The sequence below is a fragment of the Stegostoma tigrinum genome, chromosome 20 (genome assembly GCF_030684315.1).
Source record: "Stegostoma tigrinum isolate sSteTig4 chromosome 20, sSteTig4.hap1, whole genome shotgun sequence".
In the NCBI taxonomy this organism is placed as follows: domain Eukaryota; kingdom Metazoa; phylum Chordata; class Chondrichthyes; order Orectolobiformes; family Stegostomatidae; genus Stegostoma; species Stegostoma tigrinum.
This window is the reverse complement of record NC_081373.1, coordinates 13,591,399-13,613,449: the sequence shown is the minus strand read 5'-3', so window position 1 is coordinate 13,613,449 and position 22,051 is coordinate 13,591,399. Positions and strand designations below refer to the sequence as shown.

General features: G+C 45.5%; 1 protein-coding gene across 3 annotated transcripts in view; it reads left to right on the top strand.

Annotated features, from left to right (window-relative positions):
* The window catches only part of LOC125461813 (Kv channel-interacting protein 2), a 320,168-nt gene that overhangs the window by 119,170 nt on the left and 178,947 nt on the right, over positions 1–22,051 (top strand). Inside the window, exon 1 of one of the 3 annotated variants that reach the window (XM_048551050.2) lies at positions 15,510–16,004. The exons of the other annotated variants lie outside the window; for them this stretch is intronic. Within the exon in view, the coding sequence (XP_048407007.1) occupies positions 15,917–16,004 (88 nt within the window). The 5' untranslated portion in view covers positions 15,510–15,916. Of the gene's footprint in view, positions 1–15,509; positions 16,005–22,051 lie in introns of those variants that run through there. 3 annotated transcript variants of the gene reach the window in all.

Genomic DNA, 22,051 nt, shown 5'->3' with positions numbered 1-22,051 from the left:
AGAAACGGCAGATGGAATTTAATCTGGATAACTGTGAGAAGATGCATTTTGGAAGGACTAATACAAGAGGAAAGTACACAGTAAATGGAGGAACTCTTGAAAGCATGAACATGCAAAAGACCAAAGGCATACAGGTACACAGTTCCCTGAAAGTAACAACACAAATGGATAAAAGTGTCAAAAAGGAATACGGCACGCTTGCCTTCAGTGGTTAGGGCTTAGAGTAGAAAAATTGGCAAGTCATGTTGCAAATTCATAGAACTTTAGTTAGGCCACATTTGGAAAATTGTATACAGTTCTGGTCACCACGCCACTAGAAGGAAGTGGAGACTTTGGAGAGGGTACAGAAATGGTTTACCAGAATATTTCCTGGTTTGGAGGGTATTACTATGAGGAGGGAATGGACAAACTCGGAATGAAAATAGAAGTTGCTGGAAGTTCAGCAGGTCTGGCAGTTTCTGTGAAGAAAACATCAGAGTAAACGTTTCAGGTCCAGTGACCCTTCCTCAGAACTGTTGACTCTCACTGGGATACAGTTCCCTGAATATGCTGACTCTCACTGGGACACAGTTCCCTGAAGGAGTTGACTCTCACTGGGATACAGTTCCTGAAGGTGCTGCTGTCACTGGGATACAGTTCCTGAAGGTGCTGACTCTCAGTGGATACAGTTCCTGAAGGTGCTGACTCTCACTGGGATACAGTTCCTGAAGGTGCTGACTCTAAGTGGGATGCAGTTCCTGAAGGGGCTGACTCTCACTGGGATACAGTTCCTGAAGGTGCTGACTCTCACTGGGATACAGTTCCCCAAAGGTGCTGACTCTCACTGGGATACCGTTCCTGAAGGTGCTGACTCTCACTGGGATACAGATGCTGAAGGTGCTGAGTCTCACTGGGATACAGTTCCTGAAGGTGCTGGATCTCACTGGGATACAGTTCCCTGAAGGCGCTGACTCTCACTGGGATACAGTTCCTGAAGGTGCTGACTCTCACTGGGATACAGTTCCTGAAGGTGCTGAATCTCACTGGGATACAATTCCTGAAGGTGCTGACTCTCACTGGGATACAGTTTCCTGAAGGTGCTGACTCTCAGTGGGATACAGTTCCCTGAAGGTGCTGACTCTCAGTGGGATACAGTTCCTGAAGGTGCTGACTCTCACTGGGATACAATTCCTGAAGGTGCTGACTCTCACTGGGATACCGTTCCTGAAGGGGCTGAATCTCACTGGGATACAGTTCCTGAAGGTGCTTAAACTATTTGAATAGTATCTCTTTCAAAGCAGATACCTTGTACTGTTATCCGCATTGGGCCTCTGTGTGAATACAAATACATGCTGATATTGTTAATATTTTACTGCTCTCGGATATGGGTCAAACGCACATCTGGATTGGAATCAAACTGGAATGAGTGATTGATGAAGAAGATCCACCAGCACCTTTAACTCCTAACAATTGTAGCCAGATAAATCCCGCCTCACTATTGCCGGTCATGTCCTGAGACTGAATACAAATGGAAACGATGCTCCTCCAGTGGTCTTGGCCTCTTTAATTATAATGCATTTCCTGAACTATCTTCTTTCTAACTGCATTTGAAATGCCAGTACTTCCCCTCACTATGACGAGACACAGTCACACACATCTCTCAGCCTTTTCAAGCAGGCATAGCTGACCTGATACCATTCACAGTCATCGGACGATCCCATGGAGAGGAGCAGGAGAATCGTCGAATTGCGAATGGTTCCAGCACTGCAGGATGCCAAATTTGCCTGTGCTGGCTCACCAAAGGGGCAATACATTAAGTGCCATGGTCCTAACTTCTCCCTGTAACCCTGCTGATTCTTACTTTACAGATAAAATCCGCATTCCTGGATGAACACAGCAGGCCCAGCAGCATCTCAGGAGCACAAAAGCTGACGTTTCGGGCCTAGACCCTTCATCAGAGAGGGGGATGGGGTGAGGGTTCTGGAATAAATAGGGAGAGAGGGGGAGGCGGACTGAAGATGGAGAGAAAAGAAGATAGGTGGAGAGGAGAGTATAGGTGGGGAGGTAGGGAGGGGATAGGTTAGTCCAGGGAAGACAGACAGGTTAAGGAGGTGGGATGAGGTTAGTAGGTAGGAGATGGAGGTGCGGCTTGGGGTGGGAGGAAGGGATGGGTGAGAGGAAGAACAGGTTAGGGAAGCAGAGACAGGTTGGACTGGTTTTGGGATGCAGTGGGTGGAGGGGAAGAGCTGGGCTGGTTGTGTGGTGCAGTGGGGGGAGGGGACGAACTGGGCTGGTTTTGGGATGCGGTGGGGGAAGGGGAGATTTGGAAGCTTGTGAAGTCCACATTGATACCACTGGGCTGCAGGGTTCCCAAGCGGAATATGAGTTGCTGTTCCTGCAACCTTCGGGTGGCATCATTGTGGCACTGCAGGAGGCTCATGATGGACATGTCATCTAAAGAATGGGAGGGGGAGTGGAAATGGTTTGCGACTGGGAGGTGCAGTTGTTTATTGCGAACCGAGCGGAGGTGTTCTGCAAAGCGGTCCCCAAGCCTCCGCTTGGTTTCCCCAAAGTAGAGGAACCATTTCCACTCCCCCTCCCATTCTTTAGTTGACATGTCCATCATGGGCCTCCTGCAGTGCCACAATGATGCCACCCGAAGGGTGCAGGAACAGCAACTCATATTCCGCTTGGGAACGCTGCAGCCCAATGGTATCAATGTGGACTTCACCAGCTTCCAAATCTCCCCTTCCCCCACCGCATCCCAAAACCAGCCCAGCTCTTCCCCTCCACCCACTGCATCCCAAAACCAGTCCAACCTGTCTCTGCCTCCCTAACCGGTTCTTCCTCTCACCCATCCCTTCCTCCCACCCCAAGCCGCACCCCCATCTACCTACTAACCTCATCCCACCTCCTTGACCTGTCCGTCTTCCCTGGACTGACCTATCCCCTCCCCACCTCCCCACCTATACTCTCCTCTCCACCTATCTTCTTTTCTCTCCATCTTCGGTCCGCCTCCCCCTCTCTCCCTATTTATTCCAGAACCCTCACCCCATCCCCCTCTCTGATGAAGGGTCTAGGCCCGAAATGTCAGCTTTTGTGCTCCTGAGATGCTGCTGGGCCTGCTGTGTTCATCCAGCCTCATAGTTCATAATCTTGGATTCTCCAGCATCTGCAGTTCCCATTATCACAAATCCTCATTCCTGCTCATTTTCTCCTGAAACATAAATTAAATGGAATTGGTCCCTCTTCCTGCAACACTTGTGAGGAATGGCCGGTGTATTCCAAGAGGAAGACCTGCATTTTGGTATCACCTATCAAGAGCTCAAGGGCAATCCAATGTCCTTTACAGCCCATGAAATACTTTTTTTTTTAAAGTCAAATCACTGTAGTAACATGGGAAACACTGCAAAAAAATTAGGACACATCAAGGACTCACAAGCAGCAATGTGATAATGACAAGGCCAACTCTATTAACCATATCGTTTGCTGGATAAATTTTAGTCAGGACACGGCAAAATCTGTATTTGTGAAGATAGGTTGGAGAAACTGGGACCGTTCTCCTTGGAGAAAAGAAAGCTGAAAGGAGATCTGATTGAGGTGTTCCAAGTCATGATGGATATGCAAGGAGTAGACAGTGAGAAACTGCTCCCCCATGTGAAAGGTTTGAGTTCTGGACGGTACAGATTTAAGGCGATTGACACGAGAAAGTGTAGTGATTGGAACAAGGGCCTGGTGTATCTCATTGATTGTGAGATCCTCAATTGGCAATGTTGTCCTGGACCAATCAGGGAGTCAATAGACAATAGATAATAGGTGCAGGAGTAGGCCGTTTGACCCTTCGAGCTAGCACCAACATTCATTATGATCATGGCTGATCATCCACAATCAGTATCCTGTTCCTGCCTTATCCCCATAACCCTTGATTCCACTATCTTTAAGAGCTCTATCCATGTCTTTCTTTAAAGTATCCAGAGACTTGGCCTCCACTGATATGAACCAGATATGAACAGGACATACAGAAGGTCACTTCATTCTAGGGACTAGCTCGGAACTGACTGATCAGAGCCAATGTACTTATGTAAATATAGGGTGGCTAGGTGATGGAATGTGTGCATCCATTAAATTATTTCAGAAGGTGACACCAAGAATAGACATGATGGGCCAAGTGGCAGCTTGCTGTGATTCTCCCACTCCTCTCCATGGGACCTCCCAATGGAATTGTTTATATCCACTTGTGAGGGTAGACAGTACCTCTTCGAAGATGCAGTGCCTCTGACAGCGAAGCACTCCCTCAGCTTCAATTATTGACATAAGATGCTGGAATGGGGCTTAAACCTATCATCTGTGATCTTGAGACAATAATATTTACCAACAGGTCATGGGTAATAATTCGCTGATGAATGATTGAGATGTCAGAGCACTGCAGCCTGTTTACTACTGAGTCACTATGTGCAGTGAAGGAATATGGTGGCAGAAACAGGTTTTCAATCTCTCAGAATCAAGCTTTGGAATACATTCAAAAGGCCGATCGGGGATGGAGAAAGTAATTAACAGAGAGACAGTGGTTATCAGCAGCTGCAGGAGCGACATCAGTCATTGCAAAACCAATTAAAGAGATGGGTGTAACACATAATGGAAGCTCGTTCTGACCCAGATATCAAACCTCCCTGTAACCTTGTGGGTAAACTGACTAATCCCTCAGTAACCACCTGATACAGTGAAGTTAACAATTAGTCAACAAATCTATAAGACGCTAATGTTTATTTCAAAGCTCCACTCTCAGCTGTACACAGAAAGCTGAACAACAGACGCCTCCCTCACTCCTCCATCTCTCAATGCCATCTCCATCTGCGCACCCCACCTTCAGATGTTTTTCACACATTCTCCATGCGCTTTAAAGGGAGCAGCTAACAGGCCTAATCTAGAGGGAAGTCACAGCAGCGGAACTCACGCGTGCTATCTTCCTCCCATGCTATATGGGGAACTCGTGCACAATTCCAGCCTAGGAACCAGTGTGTGTGGGAACTGTGTCCAGCTGCTGCTACCAGCAAACCACATTTCAGAGCTAGAGCTGTGGGTAGGCTCACTGCGGAGCATCCGCAATGCTGGAATTATCATGGGCGGCACGTTCAGTGGGATGGTCACACCAGACTCAACAGGCAGGAAGGGGATGGGTAACCACCAGGCAGAGTAGAGGAAGGCAGCTAGCACAGCTGTCCCCTTCGAAGAAACAGACCGTTTTGGATACTAAAATGTGAGGCTGGATGAACACAGCAGGCCAAGCAGCATCTCAGGAGCACAAAAGCTGACGTTTCGGGCCTAGACCCTTCATCATCTGATGAAGGGTCTAGGCCCGAAACGTCAGCTTTTGTGCTCCTGAGATGCTGCTTGGCCTGCTGTGTTCATCCAGCCTCACATTTTATTATCTTGGAATCTCCAGCATCTGCAGTTCCCATTATCCCCGTTTTGGATACTGTTGGGGCAGGGCCTGCTCAAGGGGTAGCAGCTGAAGCCAACCCCTTTGCACCATGGGTTGCTCTTGTGTACGGGAGAGGGGGGAGGAAAGTGACAGGCTTATAGTGATAGGGGATTAAATAATACAGGGAACACACAGTCATTTCTGCGGCTGCAAACGAGACCCCACGATGGTTTTGTTTGCATTATTCATTCACAGGATGAGGGCATCGCTGGCCAGGCACCATTTATTGCCCATCCCTAATTTCCCCGAGGGCAATTACAAGTCAACTTTATTCCAGTTCCCTCTCCCCATCCCCCTCTCTGATGAAGGGTCTAGGCCCGAAACGTCAGCTTTTGTACTCCTGAGATGCTGCTTGGCCTGCTGTGTTCATCCAGCCTCACATTTTATTATCTTGGAATTCTCCAGCATCTGCAGTTCCCATTATCTCTCAACTACATTGCTGTGGGCCTGGAGTCACATGTAGGTCATATCAGGTAAAGATGGCAGTTTCCTTCCCAGAAGGAAGTTAGTGAATGAGATTGGTTTTTCCCAAATGGTTTCATGGTGACCTTCAGACTCTTAATTCCAGATTTTTATTGAATTCAAATTCTACCACCTGCTGTGGTGGGATTCAAGCCTAGGTCCTCAGAACATTACATGGGTGTCTGGATTATCAGTCTCATGATAATGCCACTCAATCATCACCTCCCCATCCATATGTTACTTTGCTCATGCCAGGGTCAAGGATGTCTCGGAGTATCTGCAGGGCATTCTGAAGGCAAGTGTGACAGCCAGCAGTCGTGGTACATATAGGTACCACCAACATAGGTTTAAAAAAAGCAATGAAGTCGTACTAGTAGAGTGTAGGGAGTTGGGGTGTAAGTTCAATTGTAGGCCCTCAAAGGTCCTATGCTAGTGAGATTAAAAATACCAGATGACTAAGTGACTGGAGAGAGGGAAGATAGGACTGGTACAAGCAGGAAGGGCTGCATCTGGGCAAGGCCAGGACCAATAACCAATATTCTGGGGGTGGGGCAGGAGGGTATCATTCAGTGAGAGTTCAAACTAGAATACCAGTGGGTTGGGAACCTGAACAGAGGAGAGGGAAAAACAAGAATAGAAACAAAAGACTGACAGGTAAGGAGTTGAAATGGAAATCAGAAAAAAAATAAAGGTCATAAACAAATGTGACTATAATGCAAGCTAAAGTTAAGATGACTAACAACATTAAAAAGACAAATTGTCTCTTAATGCATGGAGCATTCACAATAAAAACTAACACCGCGGACAGATATAAATGACGTATGTATAATTACAGAGACATAGCTGCAGAGTGACCAAAGATGGGAACAGAAATGGCAAGGAAATGGGGTATTCATCATTTAGAAAGGACAGACAAAAGCGAAAGGAAGTGGAGGACATCAGTGTAGTCATAAGTGAAAATATTGGCTCAGAAAATCATAATATCGTATCTGTATGGTTGGAACTAAGAAAGACCAAGGGAAGAACATGCCGTTGGGGGTTGTATATAGGCCCCAAAATGGTTGTGGATATTTCACGGAAGACATTAAATCAGAGATGTGTGCATTAAGGATACATTATAATCGTGGGTGACATTAATTTATATGTAGATTGAACAAACCAAACTAGCAAAGACATTGTGGAAGAGGATTTCCTGGAGCATGTACATGGTTTTTTTGGAATAATATGTTAAGGAACCAACTGGAGAGAAGACTGTTCTAGACCGACCTTGTGCAATGCGAAAGGATTAATTAACAATCTTATTGTGCAGGGTCCTTGAGGTAAGAGCAGCCATAATGTGTTAGAATTCTTCATTAAGATGGAGAGTGATGTGGTTGAATCTGAAATTAATGTCCTGAATCTAAAGAAAGAGAACTATGAGGTGCAAATTGGCAAGGATGGATTGGGGGACCATACTAGTGAGTCTGACAATAGGGTTAGGGTTATTGGATAGGCAATGGCTAATATTTTGAAAAAGGGTGCATGTATCGCAGCAATTATTTATTTCTGTTTGCTGCAAAACTAAAAGACGTTAGAGGTACTTTTGGATCCAAAGAAGAGACATATAAAATTACCAGAAAAAAGCAGCAAGCCTGAGGACTGGGATCAATTTAGAATTTGTCAAAGGAAGACAATGTTACTGATCAAGATGGAGGAAATAAGACATGAGAGTAAAATTGCAGGGATCTTTAGAAACTTTAAACGCTTCTATAAAAATGTGAAGATAAAAAATCTAGTAAAGACAAATATACAGTCAGAATCTGGGGAAATTATACTGTGGAGCAAGGAAATGGCAGACGAATTAAATGCATCAGAAAATATTAATAATCTCTCAGAAACGTTAGGAACCGAGGATCTAGTGGGACGGCAGAAGTGAAGGAAATCAGTGCTTGTAAGAAAATGGTGCTGTGGAAATTAATAGACTTATAGGCTGTCAAATCCCCAGAACCTCAAAATCTACATCCCAGACTTTCAAAGGAAGTGGCCCTGGAAATATTGCATGCATTGGTGGTCATCTTCCACATTTCTAGAGAGTCTGGATCAGTTCCTGTCAATTGGAAGGGGGCAAATGTAACCCCACTATTTAATAAAAAAACAGAAAATATATCCTGTTATCAGTAGTGGAAAAATGCTAGAGTTAATTACAGAAGAAGTGATAACAGAATATTTGGAAAGCATTAATGGGATTGAACAAAGCCAACATGGGTTAATGAAAGGAAAATCACACTTTACAAATCAACCAAGATAACAAGGTGTAGAAATGGATGAACACAGTAGGCCAAGCAGCATCAGAGGAGCAGGAAAGCTGACGCTTCGGGCCTAGAAACCTTCTTCAGAAATGGGGGAGGGGAAGAGGGTTCTGAAATAAATAGGGAGTGAGGGGGAGGCAGATAGAAGTTGGATAAAAGAAAAGATAGGAGGAGACAGACAGGTCAAAGAGATAGGGATGGAGCCAGTAAAGGTGATTGTGGGTGGGGAGTTAGGGAGGGCATAGGTCAGCCCAGGGAGGATGGACAGGTCAAGGGGGCAGGATGAGGCTAGTATGTAAGAGATGGGGGTGAGGCTTGAGGTGGGAGGAGGGGATAGGTGGGAGGAATGGTTAGGGAGGCAGGGACAAGCTGGACTGGTTTTGGGATGTGATTGGGGGAGGGAGATTTTAAAGCTTGTGAAGTCCACATTGATACAGTTGGGCGGCAGGGTTCCCAAGTGAAATATGAGGTGCAGTTCTTGCAACCAGGTTTTTTTTTGAGGACGTAACTCATAGAATGGATAAGGAAGTAGATTTTCAGAAGACTTCCGAAATGGTCCTTCATCAGAGATTAGTGGGCAAAGTTAAACCACAATGGAGTGTGGTCAATGGTTGGCATGTGAAGGATTGGTTGACAGACAGGAAACAAAGATTGGGAATAAATGGGAAGAGAATGCAAGGAGACTTCAAGGTGATTCAGACAAATTGAGTGAGTGGGTAAACACATGCAGTGCAACATGGCTCAATGTGAAGGTGCACACTTTGTAGTGGAAAACAGGAAGCAAAAGTGTTGCTTGAATGGTGATGTAGTGGGAAGTACAGATGCACAAAGCGTCCTTGTACACCAGCAATTGCAAATAGACAGGCAGGCGCAGCAAGCAATTAGAAAGACAAATGGGACATCGGACTTCAGTGCTAGAGGGTTTGAATTCATAAATAGGGATATCTTACTGCAGTTATACAAGGCCTTGGTGAGACCACACCTAACGTATACAGTTTTGGTCTCCCTACCTAAGAAAGGAGTGCCACACTGTAAAATGGATCAGTACTGAGAGTGTAATGCACTGTCAGAGGGTCAGTACTGAGGGAGTGCTGCACTGTCGGAGGGTCAGTACTGAGGGAGTGCCGCACTGTCAGAGGGTCAGTACTGAGGGAGTGCCGCACTGTCAGAGGGTCAGTACTGAGGGAGTGCTGCACTGTCAGAGAGTCAGTACTGAGGGAGTGCTGCACTGTCAGAGGGTCAGTACTGAGGGAGTGCTGCACTGTCGGAGGGTCAGTACTGAGGGAGTGCTGCACTGTCGGAGGGTCAGTACTGAGGGAGTGCTGCACCGTCAGAGGGTCAGTACTGAGGGAGTGCCGCACTGTCAGAGGGTCAGTACTGAGGGAGTGCTGCACTGTCAGAGAGTCAGTACTGAGGGAGTGCAGCACTGTCGGAGGGTCAGTACTGAGGGAGTGCTGCACTGTCAGAGGGTCAGTACTGAGGGAGTGCTGCACTGTCAGAGGGTCAGTACTGAGGGAGTGCTGCACTGTCAGAGGGTCAGTACTGAGGGAGTGCTGCACTGTCGGAGGGTCAGTACTGAGGGAGTGCTGCACTGTCAGAGGGTCAGTACTGAGGGAGTGCCGCACTGTCAGAGGGTCAGTACTGAGGGAGTGCTGCACTGTCAGAGGGTCAGTACTGAGGGAGGGCCGCACTGTCAGAGGGTCAGTACTGAGGGAGTGCTGCACTGTCAGAGAGTCAGTACTGAGGGAGTGCTGCACTGTCAGAGAGTCAGTACTGAGGGAGTGCTGCACTGTCGGAGGGTCAGTACTGAGGGAGTGCTGCACTGTCGGAGGGTCAGTACTGAGGGAGTGCCGCACTGTCGGAGGGTCAGTACTGAGGGAGTGCCGCACTGTCAGAGAGTCAGTACTGAGGGAGTGCCGCACTGTCAGAGGGTCAGTACTGAGGGAGTGCTGCACTGTCAGAGGGTCAGTACTGAGGGAGTGCTGCACTGTCAGAGGGTCAGTACTGAGGGAGTGCCGCACTGTCAGAGGGTCAGTACTGAGGGAGTGCTGCACAGTCAGAGGGTCAGTACTGAGGGAGTGCCGCACAGTCAGAGAGTCAGTACTGAGGGAGTGCCGCACTGTCAGTGGGTCAGTACTGAGGGAGTGCCGCACTGTCGGAGGGTCAGTACTGAGGGAGTGCCGCACTGTCAGAGGGTCAGTACTGAGGGAGTGCTGCACTGTCAGAGGGTCAGTACTGAGGGAGTGCTGCACTGTCAGAGGGTCAGTACTGAGGGAGTGCTGCACTGTCAGAGGGTCAGTACTGAGGGAGTGCCGCACTGTCAGAGGGTCAGTACTGAGGGAGTGCTGCACAGTCAGAGGGTCAGTACTGAGGGAGTGCCGCACAGTCAGAGAGTCAGTACTGAGGGAGTGCCGCACTGTCAGTGGGTCAGTACTGAGGGAGTGCTGCACTGTCAGAGGGTCAGTACTGAGGGAGTGCTGCACTGTCAGAGGGTCAGTACTGAGGGAGTGCTGCACTGTCGGAGGGTCAGTACTGAGGGAGTGCTGCACTGTCAGAGGGTCAGTACTGAGGGAGTGCCGCACTGTCAGTGGGTCAGTACTGAGGGAGTGCTGCACTGTCGGAGGGTCAGTACAGAGGGAGTGCTGCGCTTTCGGACGGTCAGTGCTGTGAGTGCCGCACTGTCAGGGTGTTATGAAGCAAAATTAGATGCCAACCCAGAGGAAAAGGTGGAAGGGCAGACGGCCAAATGGTTTTTGGAAGAAAGCAATAAGAATTGCCTTTAATGAAGAATGAATTATAGAGTCAGAGAGAGTTTGAGATTAGGATCAGGAAGCTAATGGTACCACCAATGAGAGTTGGGTAAGTAAGCCCAGATGTGCAGGCGGGCAGAGTTAAAGGAGATGCTGGAGGTGTTTTGGGCAGGATGTAATTATAGAGTGAAGGAAGGACAGATCCTTTGAGGCATCTGAAAAGAAGGAGAGGATTCTAAGTTTGAATTGTTGCAGACTGTGAATGGGATATGGTGTGAGTTAAAATAGAGGCTGCAAGTTTTAGACAACCCCATGTTTCAGGGCATGGTGCAGCAGGCCATGCAAGAGTTTGATAAACAGTGTAAAAGTAGAGGTATGATGGTAGGTTTGAACTCAGGCAAGGGCCCACCTGCTCCTTCTCCAGAAACTGAAAATCTCAGTCACCAGAATTTGGAGCTTCAGTCCTCTGACCCCAGGCCCTCTGTGTGAAGCAGTACTGCCAAAAATAATTCCCTTTCTCTTTTACACGCACTTCATTTCAATCGTAATCCTCGGGAATATGGTTACTGCCTGAGGGCTGATGGACATCTGTTCTATCAAAACCCATCAGATCTATAAGAGGAAAAGCAAACATCTCCTCTAGTCCTTCATTGCATTAAAACAGTGGTCAGACACAGGGAAATTCAAATCAAGCCTCATTGGTCTGAACAAAATGAAAACAAGATCAATTTTTAGTGACCTGAGGGTCTGCCCATCAGCAACTCCAATTCACAGCCAATTACAGCTTCATTCCTGTCTTCAAGTAGGGAGGTTCATGTGAAGCAGGAGACATTTCCCTTAACACTGTTCCCATCAAACAGTCCCAGGGCAGGTACAGCACAGAGTTTGATAGAGTTAAGCATCCTCTATACTGTCTCCAACAAATACTTGCAGGACAGGGCAGCATTTAGTTGGATGCAGTTTTAAGCTCTGTCTACACTTTTTAATAGAAAGCAGAGCTCTTTCTACACTGTCCCTATCAAACAGTCCCAAGGCAGGTACATCACAGGATTAAATAGAATAAAGCTCCTTCTATCTGTTTAAACTGAGAGTAAGTAAAGCTCTCTCTCTACACTGTCCACATCAAACACTCCCAGTACAGGTACAGTATGGGGTCAGATGCAGAGTAAAGCTACTTTCACACTGCCCCAACAAATTATCCCTTGGACAGCTCCAGGGGTCCTTTGCCCTGTCTTTGACTTTATCTGTGCCTGTTCTCAAATGATTGTCCCTTGCGATAACAAGGGAGTGCTACGTTTCCATCAGTGACACTGTATATACACAGTTCAATGTTAGGTTCCCTGTTTCATGGAAGATTTGGGATTTCACCTGATCTTCTGGTCAACATTCTAGCCTGAACAAAAGCCATCACCATGAGATTAAGTTGTCGCTTCTCTCTGCTGCTGAGTTTAGCACAATTGCCATGGGCATCTAACTACTAACAGACTGCGCACTTCAGTGGAAGTCGTTATGTGTGAGATCTGCTGTGTAATGTGACGAAGAGTTTAATTACAAGAGAGTTCTTTATTTCTTGTTCTTGTTACATCTGGGCGGCATATTCCCACTTCGCTGTACTTGCTGTGCTGTAGTTGTCCCAAGTGAATTCCCAATATAGGATTCGGAGTGTGTCAGTGGTATTTGTCGGTTTTTTAGTGAGCTTGGTTGAAATTGATCAAATGCCCTTTTGTAGCAAGTAATAAATGGATGAGGTTAGGCTAGTTCGCAAGTCCCAGAAGCCAGGGCCAGAATCTGACTTTCTGAAGCGGCTAGTTATTCAATTAAACAACATTAGTACATACTCCTTGTGACAGAAAGGTGTGGGTTACGGTCACAATCTGATTATGGTGGGAGTGAGGAAATTGACAATGAAGAACAAAGATGTGACAGAGCAAATAAACACGTGCTTTATGGTTCCATAATTTCCAAAGAAGCTACCCCCACATCATTTCCCAGAAGTGTGAGAGACAACGTTCTTTTGGGAAGGAGGAATTGAAGAGCATTTGTATTAGCAAAAGAAAAATGAGGCTAGAAAAATTAATGGGAGTGAAAGCTGATGAATCGCCAGGACTTGTTCGTTTATATTCCCAGGGCACTAAAGGAGATGGCCATGGAAATAATAGATGAGTTAACCATCATCTTCCAAAATTCTGTTGATTCTGGATCTGTCCCAGCAGTTTGGAGAGCGACAACTGTGATATTACTACTTACAGAGGAGAGAGAAGAAACTGGGATTTACAGACCAGTTAGTCTAACATCAGCAGGATGGAAAATGCTAGAGTCTATTATACTGGATGTGATTACTGGACACTTAGCAAATACCAATAGGATTAGATGAGATCAGCATTGATTTATGAAACAGTATTCATGTTTAACAACCTACTGGAATTTTTTGATGATGTAATTCATAGAATAGATTAGGAATAACCAATGGATCTGGTATATCTGAATTTTCAGAACGAGCTTGAAGTCCCAGATCAGATTATGATACAGGATCATAGTGTTAGTGGAGCAGACTAGATGGGCTGAATGTCCTAATTCTGCTCCTATGTCTTATGTTCTATAATTGCAGTTCAGAAAGAGGCCATTCAGCCCATCGTCCCACTGGTTCTATTTTCATGGATGAATGTGAAGTTATGCACATCCGTAGAAAAAAAAGAGTGGCAGCATATTATTTAAATGGTGATAGATAGAAAATCTTGATCTCAAAAAGGACCTTGTACACCAGGGTTGCAAGCGCCAGTGAGGAAGAAAAATGGTATGTTGGCCTTAATTGCAAGAGGGCTTGAGCACAGGAGTAAGGAAGTTCTCCTGCAGTTATACATGGCCTTGGTGAGACCATGCCTGGAGCGTGGGTTCATCTTTTTTCTCCTTCCCTAAGTAAAGACATACTTTACATTGAGTGGCTGCAGTGATGTCCCAGTGAGAATGTCAGGCACCACACAGACTGGGGTTAGTTGTCATGCTCTGAATGGTGAACAAGCTGGCAATAGGTCATTTGTGAGAACCCAAGTCTGGAGTCCTCCCTGAGCCAGTGGCCAGAGAGTTCAGGGACAAGATGTACAAGCATATTAGGGCAAAGAACACATGTTTCAGAGATAAAACGCTGCAGATGCTGAAGATTGGGAGTAACAGCTGTAAATGCTGGAAATATCCAGCAGCTCTGGCGGATTTTGTGGAGAAGGAATCAATGTTGACTTTCTGTTTGACAGTTTCTCCTACTGATTGTTTCAAACTTTTTTTTATTTGATAGAGTTGGAGACATTGTCCGATCTCTAACCATGTTGAAGACAATCCAAAAGATTGCACAATCAATAAGGTATTCTAACGGCATCTGTCTTCTCCATTTTGTGCAATGCAGACAGCTCACAATAGCTGTATCTTCAGGTTCATTCTCTGATGGGTCTTACTCTGATGTGCTCTGTCATTAGAAATGCTATACATATTTCATATTATATGTTGAATAAAAATTGTTTACTCATTCATCCCAACTTGTGAAATTGACTTTCAGTTGAGATGAACTGTTTTCCAATTGTCATCTGAAGAATAAGTGACAACAATATTCAGGGAAATATCATAGCTTAATCCAATAGCTTTCCTCATCAGTATGACACCATAACATCGTAAGATATAGGAGCAGAATTAGGTTATTTGGCTCATCGCGTCCGATCCTCCATTCAATCATGACTGATATATTTCTCAACCCCATTCTCTTGCGTTCTCCCTCTCAATTTTGAGTATTTTTATATCTGAAGATACATTAGGAAATATTGTTAGTTCTAGGGATCCGGTGCCAGTAATTGTTAGGTCAAAAGACACAGTAGCGACGTTTTAAGGAGCATCTTAAAGGAGCAGAGAGAGAGAAACAGAGAGGTTGACGGAGGAAATTCCAGAATTTGGACTCAGCATTTGAAGGCACAGCTAGCATGTGGACTGCACAAGGAGACAGAACTCAGAGTGGTTCACACTCGCTTCCCAAGAGAGCAATGGAACTCATGTCATTTAGTATCAGCCTGTTTAAGATGGACATATTGAAGAGGTAGTCAGGGTTAAAAGGGACGGGCAGGAAAGGGTGTGAGGTGCGAAATGAGGACAATCATGAACGTCCTGAATTATGCAGCGGGTTTGTGGGGCCAAATAGCCCAGCCCTGATCCTATTTTGTCACCAGACGGGGAGTCCCTACCACGCAGTTAGCGGGCAGAGAGAGGATTTGAAAATCAGCAGCAGAGTTTTGGAGGAGGTGTAATCCGTGGAGCCTTAGTTTCAGATCCGAAGCGGCAATTACCTTCACCATATGTGCGACTCAATCCTGAAATCATTACATGAGTAATGAAGTCAGATGCCAGGCTAATGATTGCTGCTGTTGCAGCGTTTGTGACTGAGAATGTCTCTCTGGAGACAGCATGTGAGAACAGATCCTAGGAGCTTCTTGCCTCCTGAGTTTCATCTGTATTTTTATATTTATATATCTATATAGTTGAGGTTGGTATGAGCCAACGAGTCCGTGGTTTCCTTGGCAACCACATTCGTCTTTAATTCGCTGTAACCACAAGCAGATGTTATATGTGAGTGGTGTTTCGCTGTGAGCTGTCTACTCTTCTATCTCTCTCTCACACACTCACTCACTCATACACAGAGAGAGAGAGAGAGGGGGGGGGGGGGAAATACGTCAATTAAAAAAAACAATTTGAGACTTCTGAAAATCGTGGGTTGCAATCGAGCTGTGGACGTATCAAGAGTGTCCCTGTGACAAGGGGATATAGCTCAAAGGATTCCCATCACCTGGGGCAAGGAGCGCTTTGAAGAGTGGCGCACCGCAGAACTCTGCTCGCTGTCGATTCTGGTGTGGACTTTGCATTTCAAATTAGAATCGTTTTATCTTTAACCATACGTTCATCTGTCTCGGCTTCCACTCAGAATGAGCGTCTGCCAGAAACGCTGCAAGAGACAGCTGACCAAACTAGCTCGCTTCTTCTTTCGCTTCCTCACTGGCACTTTGAGCCAAGGTAAGGGACCACCTAACAGCAGCCTTGCTTTTGGTTCCCCTCAAAATACTATTCCCCACCCCACCCCGAGTACACCCCCCATCCCCACCCCCACCCTCCAAAACCCTTCTGTCTTTCAGGCCTTGGTGAATTCAGATTGTAAATCCAGAGGCTGTTTGCATTAATGTGGCCACTGATGGATGATGTGTAAGATCAGGGGAGGGTTGAGTGAATTAGATAAACGCTAATTCAAAGACGAAGAATGTTGGTAAGGGCCTGCTGGTCTGAATGGCCTCCTCTTGAGCTCTGATGTATCTCTGTTTTGCGATGATATATGAAGCCTGTGTATGTGATGTGAGAATAAACCTCCAGAAAGCCTGGTCTTCAAACTGGGAAGTGGGAGAATTGTATCTTTGGAGGGAGACCCTGCCACACAGAGGATGATTTGTGTGGGTCAAAGGCTTGTTTTCTTAATTTATTTTTTATCTTAATTTGCTGCTGCTGCATCAGGAGTGATCTGTTTTCCCTCCTTCTGCTCCATCACCTCTACTCACTGGTGCCATGCTCAGCTGTGCCCAGCTGTCCTCACCCACATGTCAGCCCAGACTGGGAGCCTGGGGGCTTGTTCTTTCCTTTTGTGAAAGGGAATGCAGATGTTCCTGATCATGTCTGTTAGCAGCACAGCAGAAGCTGGATCCCCAGAAAGGGGAAAAAAAAGGTTAGGAAATAACCATCTTGGAAGTGTGAGTATGGGTTGTACAGTAACTCCATTTTGAAGTATATGGAGTCAGTTTGAGGTCCATTGTGGGTCCATGGTAGTGCCCCTACTTCTGACCCTGTATGCCTAGGTTCAAGTTCCACCTCCTCCAGAGGCCTCAGAATAAATGAGTCAGACCATTATGCATCTTTCATACTACCTAGTGTTTATTTTCCTTCAGGAAGAGGCAACCTAGCTGATTTTCATCCTCCTTAACCCAGCTTAGCCCAATGTTAGTCCTAGCGCTAGCCATGCCCATCCCCCCCTCTTCCCTCTGTCAAGTCCCTGTCAAGTGCTACTCGGCTGAGAGCATTGGAACTTCAGCAGAGATGAGGAATTGGACCAAATGCTTTCCTGATGGTCTCGGGGTCCAGATCCTCATTGTGCAGCCTGCACAGCCATTGGTGGAGAGAGCCTCGGCTCAGGGTGAGTACTGTGGAGTCAGGCTCACTGATCTGCCCTGTCAATTCTCCTGTGAAGATATGGCAGACACTGGCAGTGACTGAAAGGCCACAGAATATGTGGCAGAGATGAACAAGGGAGTTTACCCCCCAGTGTACTGTGCAAATGTTATCCCTCAAGCCACTGGGCCATCAGCCATCACTGCTGTTTGTGGGATCTTGCTGTGCCTCAGGAGGGCTGTGGATTTTGCACAAACAGCCAAGTGACCTGCAGCTGCTAGAGGATGCATATCAACCCCATGCTCCCCCATCCCCCACTGGCCACACACGCCAAGACTTCTCTTTACTCTAAAGTTGCATTGCCAGGGCTTGGCTTATGAAAATGCAAGTTTTCACATACTGAACAGGACATAAGAAGGAGGATTTGCTTTCTATTGGCACTGTTCACAAAATCAGGCCACTACAGAGAGTGCTGTGCAGCCAATGACACACCTTTGAGGTGTCATCTCTGTTGCAATCTAGAAAACACGAGCCAATTTCCAAACCTCCAAACACCTACAATTCAGCACCACAAAACTGAAAAGATGACATTTGAAGAATAACTATAGCCCAAGAAGGCAATATGGAGAGCTCCTGCAAAAGAGTTCCGAGGTAACATTTCAGTCTGCCCAAACTGCCAGAGGGTGCTTTAGTCTGTATCTAACTCCATGCTATACCTGTGGGAATGTCTGATAGGAACAGTGTAAAGGAACCATTACTTTGTATCTGCTCCTGTTTGTACCTGTGCTGGGAATTTCTGATGCAATTATTATCTTGGATGGTAATGGTTGATTTGGGAGTGAAGGATGAGCTGACGTTTCTCCCTGTGGTGAGAATATAAAGCCGCAAATTAGGAATTCTGAAAAATGAAAGAAGACCCGGCATCAAAAGAGAATATGACTTTATAAAATATTTAACCTCTAATTAAAATGCAGCTGCCTAAGAATAGTTAATAACATCATCATTCTTTTCAAAACTCAGTCCAATCATTCTGCACTAATTTAGCAATAGTTCCATGCCTCAAGAACGAAGCAGGGCATTACATTGAAGTAGCACCTGTTACAACATTGAATTTGTATATTTAAGTAAAGTGTATTATCTTCTGTCAAATTGCAGCAACAACAATCTGCTGCTCTTTCTGCTCGTTTAAAATAATAAAGTCTCTCAAAACTTTTCAGAAGATTGATACGTAACTGCATTGGCTAAAGGAAATGTCTGTAGTGATTTTCTAAAAGACAAATGTAAGGTAGGATTTTGGGGGAGAGTCCCAGAGCTTGGGCTTGAGGCAGCTAATGGCAAGGTTACCACTGGTGGAATATTAAAATTAGCCTTACAGACTGACACATTCCAAGGTCCAGGACTATGCACTGAGGGATGCTCTAAAACTAGGTGCAGCTGCTGCCAGTGCGCAGTGGGGAAAGACCACTGTCTGAGATCTTACTGCTGAAGGTAAATGGGGATCCATTCAGTTATTGGACCCTGCCTGTGCCTCAATCATTCATAGTCTCACACAAGTAAGACATGCCTTTGATTTGTTTGTTGGATACAGTCAAACTCGAATGTTTGTTTATCTTCTTTATCTATTACTTTTCAAAAGTGGCCAGAAGTAGAGAAGTGCGGATACTGGGCTGCAGGTGATTAGAGAGAAAAGCAATGGGGGGTGATAAGTAAACAGGACCTGGTGTAAGTTAGAATTTAGGCTAGAACTGTCTGAATCAATGCTCAGTTTATTGAAGGAGGAAGATGGGAATTGTTGAGTTTGGAGATCAGAGGTATAGATGTGAGTTTCAACAGTAGATGAGCTGGGGCAGATGGAATCCAACAGCCTGTCTCTGTATTTCATATCCACGAGTAAACAGCAGCATTAAGTGACTACAAATTATTACTGAGTCTCAAACTCCTGTTACTGGTTTATATGCATGAGGAATATGCATGAGGAATATATACAATGGTCACAAAAGATTGATTGCCCCAGAAAAGATAAGGATGATGGTACTGGCGGAATTTATGCCTTTAAAATTATCAAGGGGTTCATTTGACAAAGAGGAGAATTCTCCACCTTTTGGGGAGACAGCACAAGGGACAATGAAATGTGATCTTGTTCCCATAGGGAGTGGTCAAGGTGAACATTGTTTAAGGGGGAGCTAGATTAACACATGAGGGGATCGGAATAGAAGCTTTTGTTAACTGGTTTGGGTTGAGAAGGATGGGAGGGCATTTGTGTGGAATATAGACATCAGAACAAAGCTATTGGGCTAAATGGCCTGTTTTTGTTCTGTAAATTCTGCGGTGTTCTAATCAATTACTGTGCTGTCTTACCAGCAGGAAAGATTTCTTAACAATGTCTGACATTTTTATTAACAGGAGAGAAATGACTGACTGAAAAATTGTCTTTGTCTTTGTCTTTTTCTTTGTTTGATTTCACATTTTGGTTTCCAAGGCAACAGTATGTTGTCCTCTGTCTTTCTTCAGGCCCTACTGAGTGACCAGCCTTTCCAAACACTAACCCGAGTCAAACCCACTTTCCTTCCACGAATTTTTGCAAAGTGTCGAAGTTTGTGAAGGATGTTGGGTAGTGGGAGTTCAGGTGCGGCTCAGCTATCAGCTAACTCAAAAGTGGAACAGTTTGGAGGGGCTGAATGGCCTCTACCTGTTCCAATGGAACAAGAGAGGATTTTTTTTTCAGCAGGTGGTTTTGTTTTTAGATTCTACATGAAAATAGTGGTTTCTTTTCCTCCCCGACAGAAATCTGTTCAGTCTTCCCAACCTCTTTTTCATCTCTGCCCAACACACCTCCAGTTCTTATAACCTGTCACACATTCCACTGCATAATGCCTTCTTTGGCCCCATCTCCCAGTGCAAAGGCACTTTGCTGCCCTTCGCTCCCAAATGTGCAGCTCACTCTGAAAAGATCTGTCAGCAAAGTTCCTTTCTGCTGTCTTTGCTTGTCAAGAAGTGAGACTTGACCTAGAATGCCAGCAAGGTAATCACTGTACTGGTTCAGCTTTCCATCAGGAGGTATTGTATTAAATAAGATTAGCAGCTAAATAAAACCTTTGGCAAAAAAAATGACAGCACTACCAAGCATGTACTATAATGTCAGTCGATCTCTACATCGATCTGATCTGGTTGCAACGTTACATTGACTGTCATGATAGCAGACATTTTGCCCCTCAGTTGGATCATTCAGGCTGCACAACAGTTTCCCCTGATTCCCAATTTGCCAGAAGATGTCGAGCGATTATTATGTGGCAGTTACTTCCATGTGACAGGTACATGTGACAATCTGAACCCTGGAGGAAGAAGCTGTGGGCGGTGGCTGGGGGGAGCTGGGTGATGGATGGAGAAGGGACCGCAAAAATTATCTGCATTATGTGCTAGCAATGCTCCATTATTGACTTTTACTCTTCTGTGTGGAGGGCACCATGTGTGTTCAGGATGTCATTTCTTCCACGTTGTTTGACAGCATAGATACTCAGGGGTATAGTGCATGGCTGGGAAACCAGGCCACCAGATGTTTAGCATCACAAGCTAAATTTATGCTAAGGTTGATTGATTTCACAGCAGTGATGAAAGAGAGAGCTTTCTGGTGACTTTCACTGCTCAGCCTCTCACATTGTAATTAACCCATGGCAGACTCCATTGTGTAGTAACAAGTAATGAGAGCATTTCTACAAAATATTCTCCTGTTTATTACAGTGTTATGTTATTACAACATTATCCACAATCTAAAGTGAAGGGAGTTAAATGTTTCGTCTCAACACAGGGTTAGGTGCGGAGTAAAGCTCCTTCTAGATACTTTCCCAATCAACATATTCACAATGATGTTGTTATGCACCGCTGGAAGGAGTGGGACTTGAACCCTATTCCCATCAAACACCCCCAAGACATATCTAGCACAGGGATAGATACAGAGTAAAGCTTCTTCCACGCCATGTCCATCAAACATTCCCAGCACAGGGTTGGGTACCCAATAAAGCCCTCTCTACAGTGCCCCCCTCAAACATTCCTGGCTCAGACACAGCAAGGGCTTAGATACAGAGTAAAGCTCCCTCCACACTGTACTCATTAAATATTCCCAGGATACGTCTAATATGGAGTCAAACACAGAGTAAAGCTTTCTTTACATTGTATCCATCAAACACTCCAGGACAGGTACAGGAAAGGGATGATACAGAATAAAACACCTCCCTGCCCTGCACTTTTGCACATTGCACCAAAGTTAAAGAATTCTCAATGGTAGCAAACTATCATTGAAGAACTTTCTGGAACTGCCCTAACAGTGGTGCAGTTTACCCAAATATCCACATATTGCATTTATAATGTTTATATGGCCTCAGTGAACTTCTAGTTTCAGCTTGGAAGGTGCCAAAGTGCAATCCCCTGACATTTCCAACTCATTTCTCTTCTTGGCGCCTTTTCTGATCAATAATGATTGTGTTTTGTGCTGTGAACCTGATTGAAATGCTATAAATATAAACCAGACTTTGGAATTAAATAAATCCACCATCCAGGACTTGAAACAGAGGGCTACTTTCAACTCCATCACCCCACAGCACTGCGTTATTATTGAAAAATAGGGAAATAACAAATGCGAGAAAGGCCTGTTCCTTGCTGACACCCGCCACAGTTTCCTACATTCTGAGACTCAGCACAAAGCGGGCTTGGCACGAGGTGTGAGTTAGGACATATCTGAATTTTATGTAACCCTATGTTCTCTTTTTCACCACGGAGTGTGGACCAGCATTTATTGCCCATCCCTGGTTGCCCTAGAGAAGGTGATGGTGAGCTGCCTTCTTGAACTCCTGCAGTCCACATGCTGTAGGTTGATCCACAGTGCCCTGAGGGAGGGAATTCCAGGAATGGACATT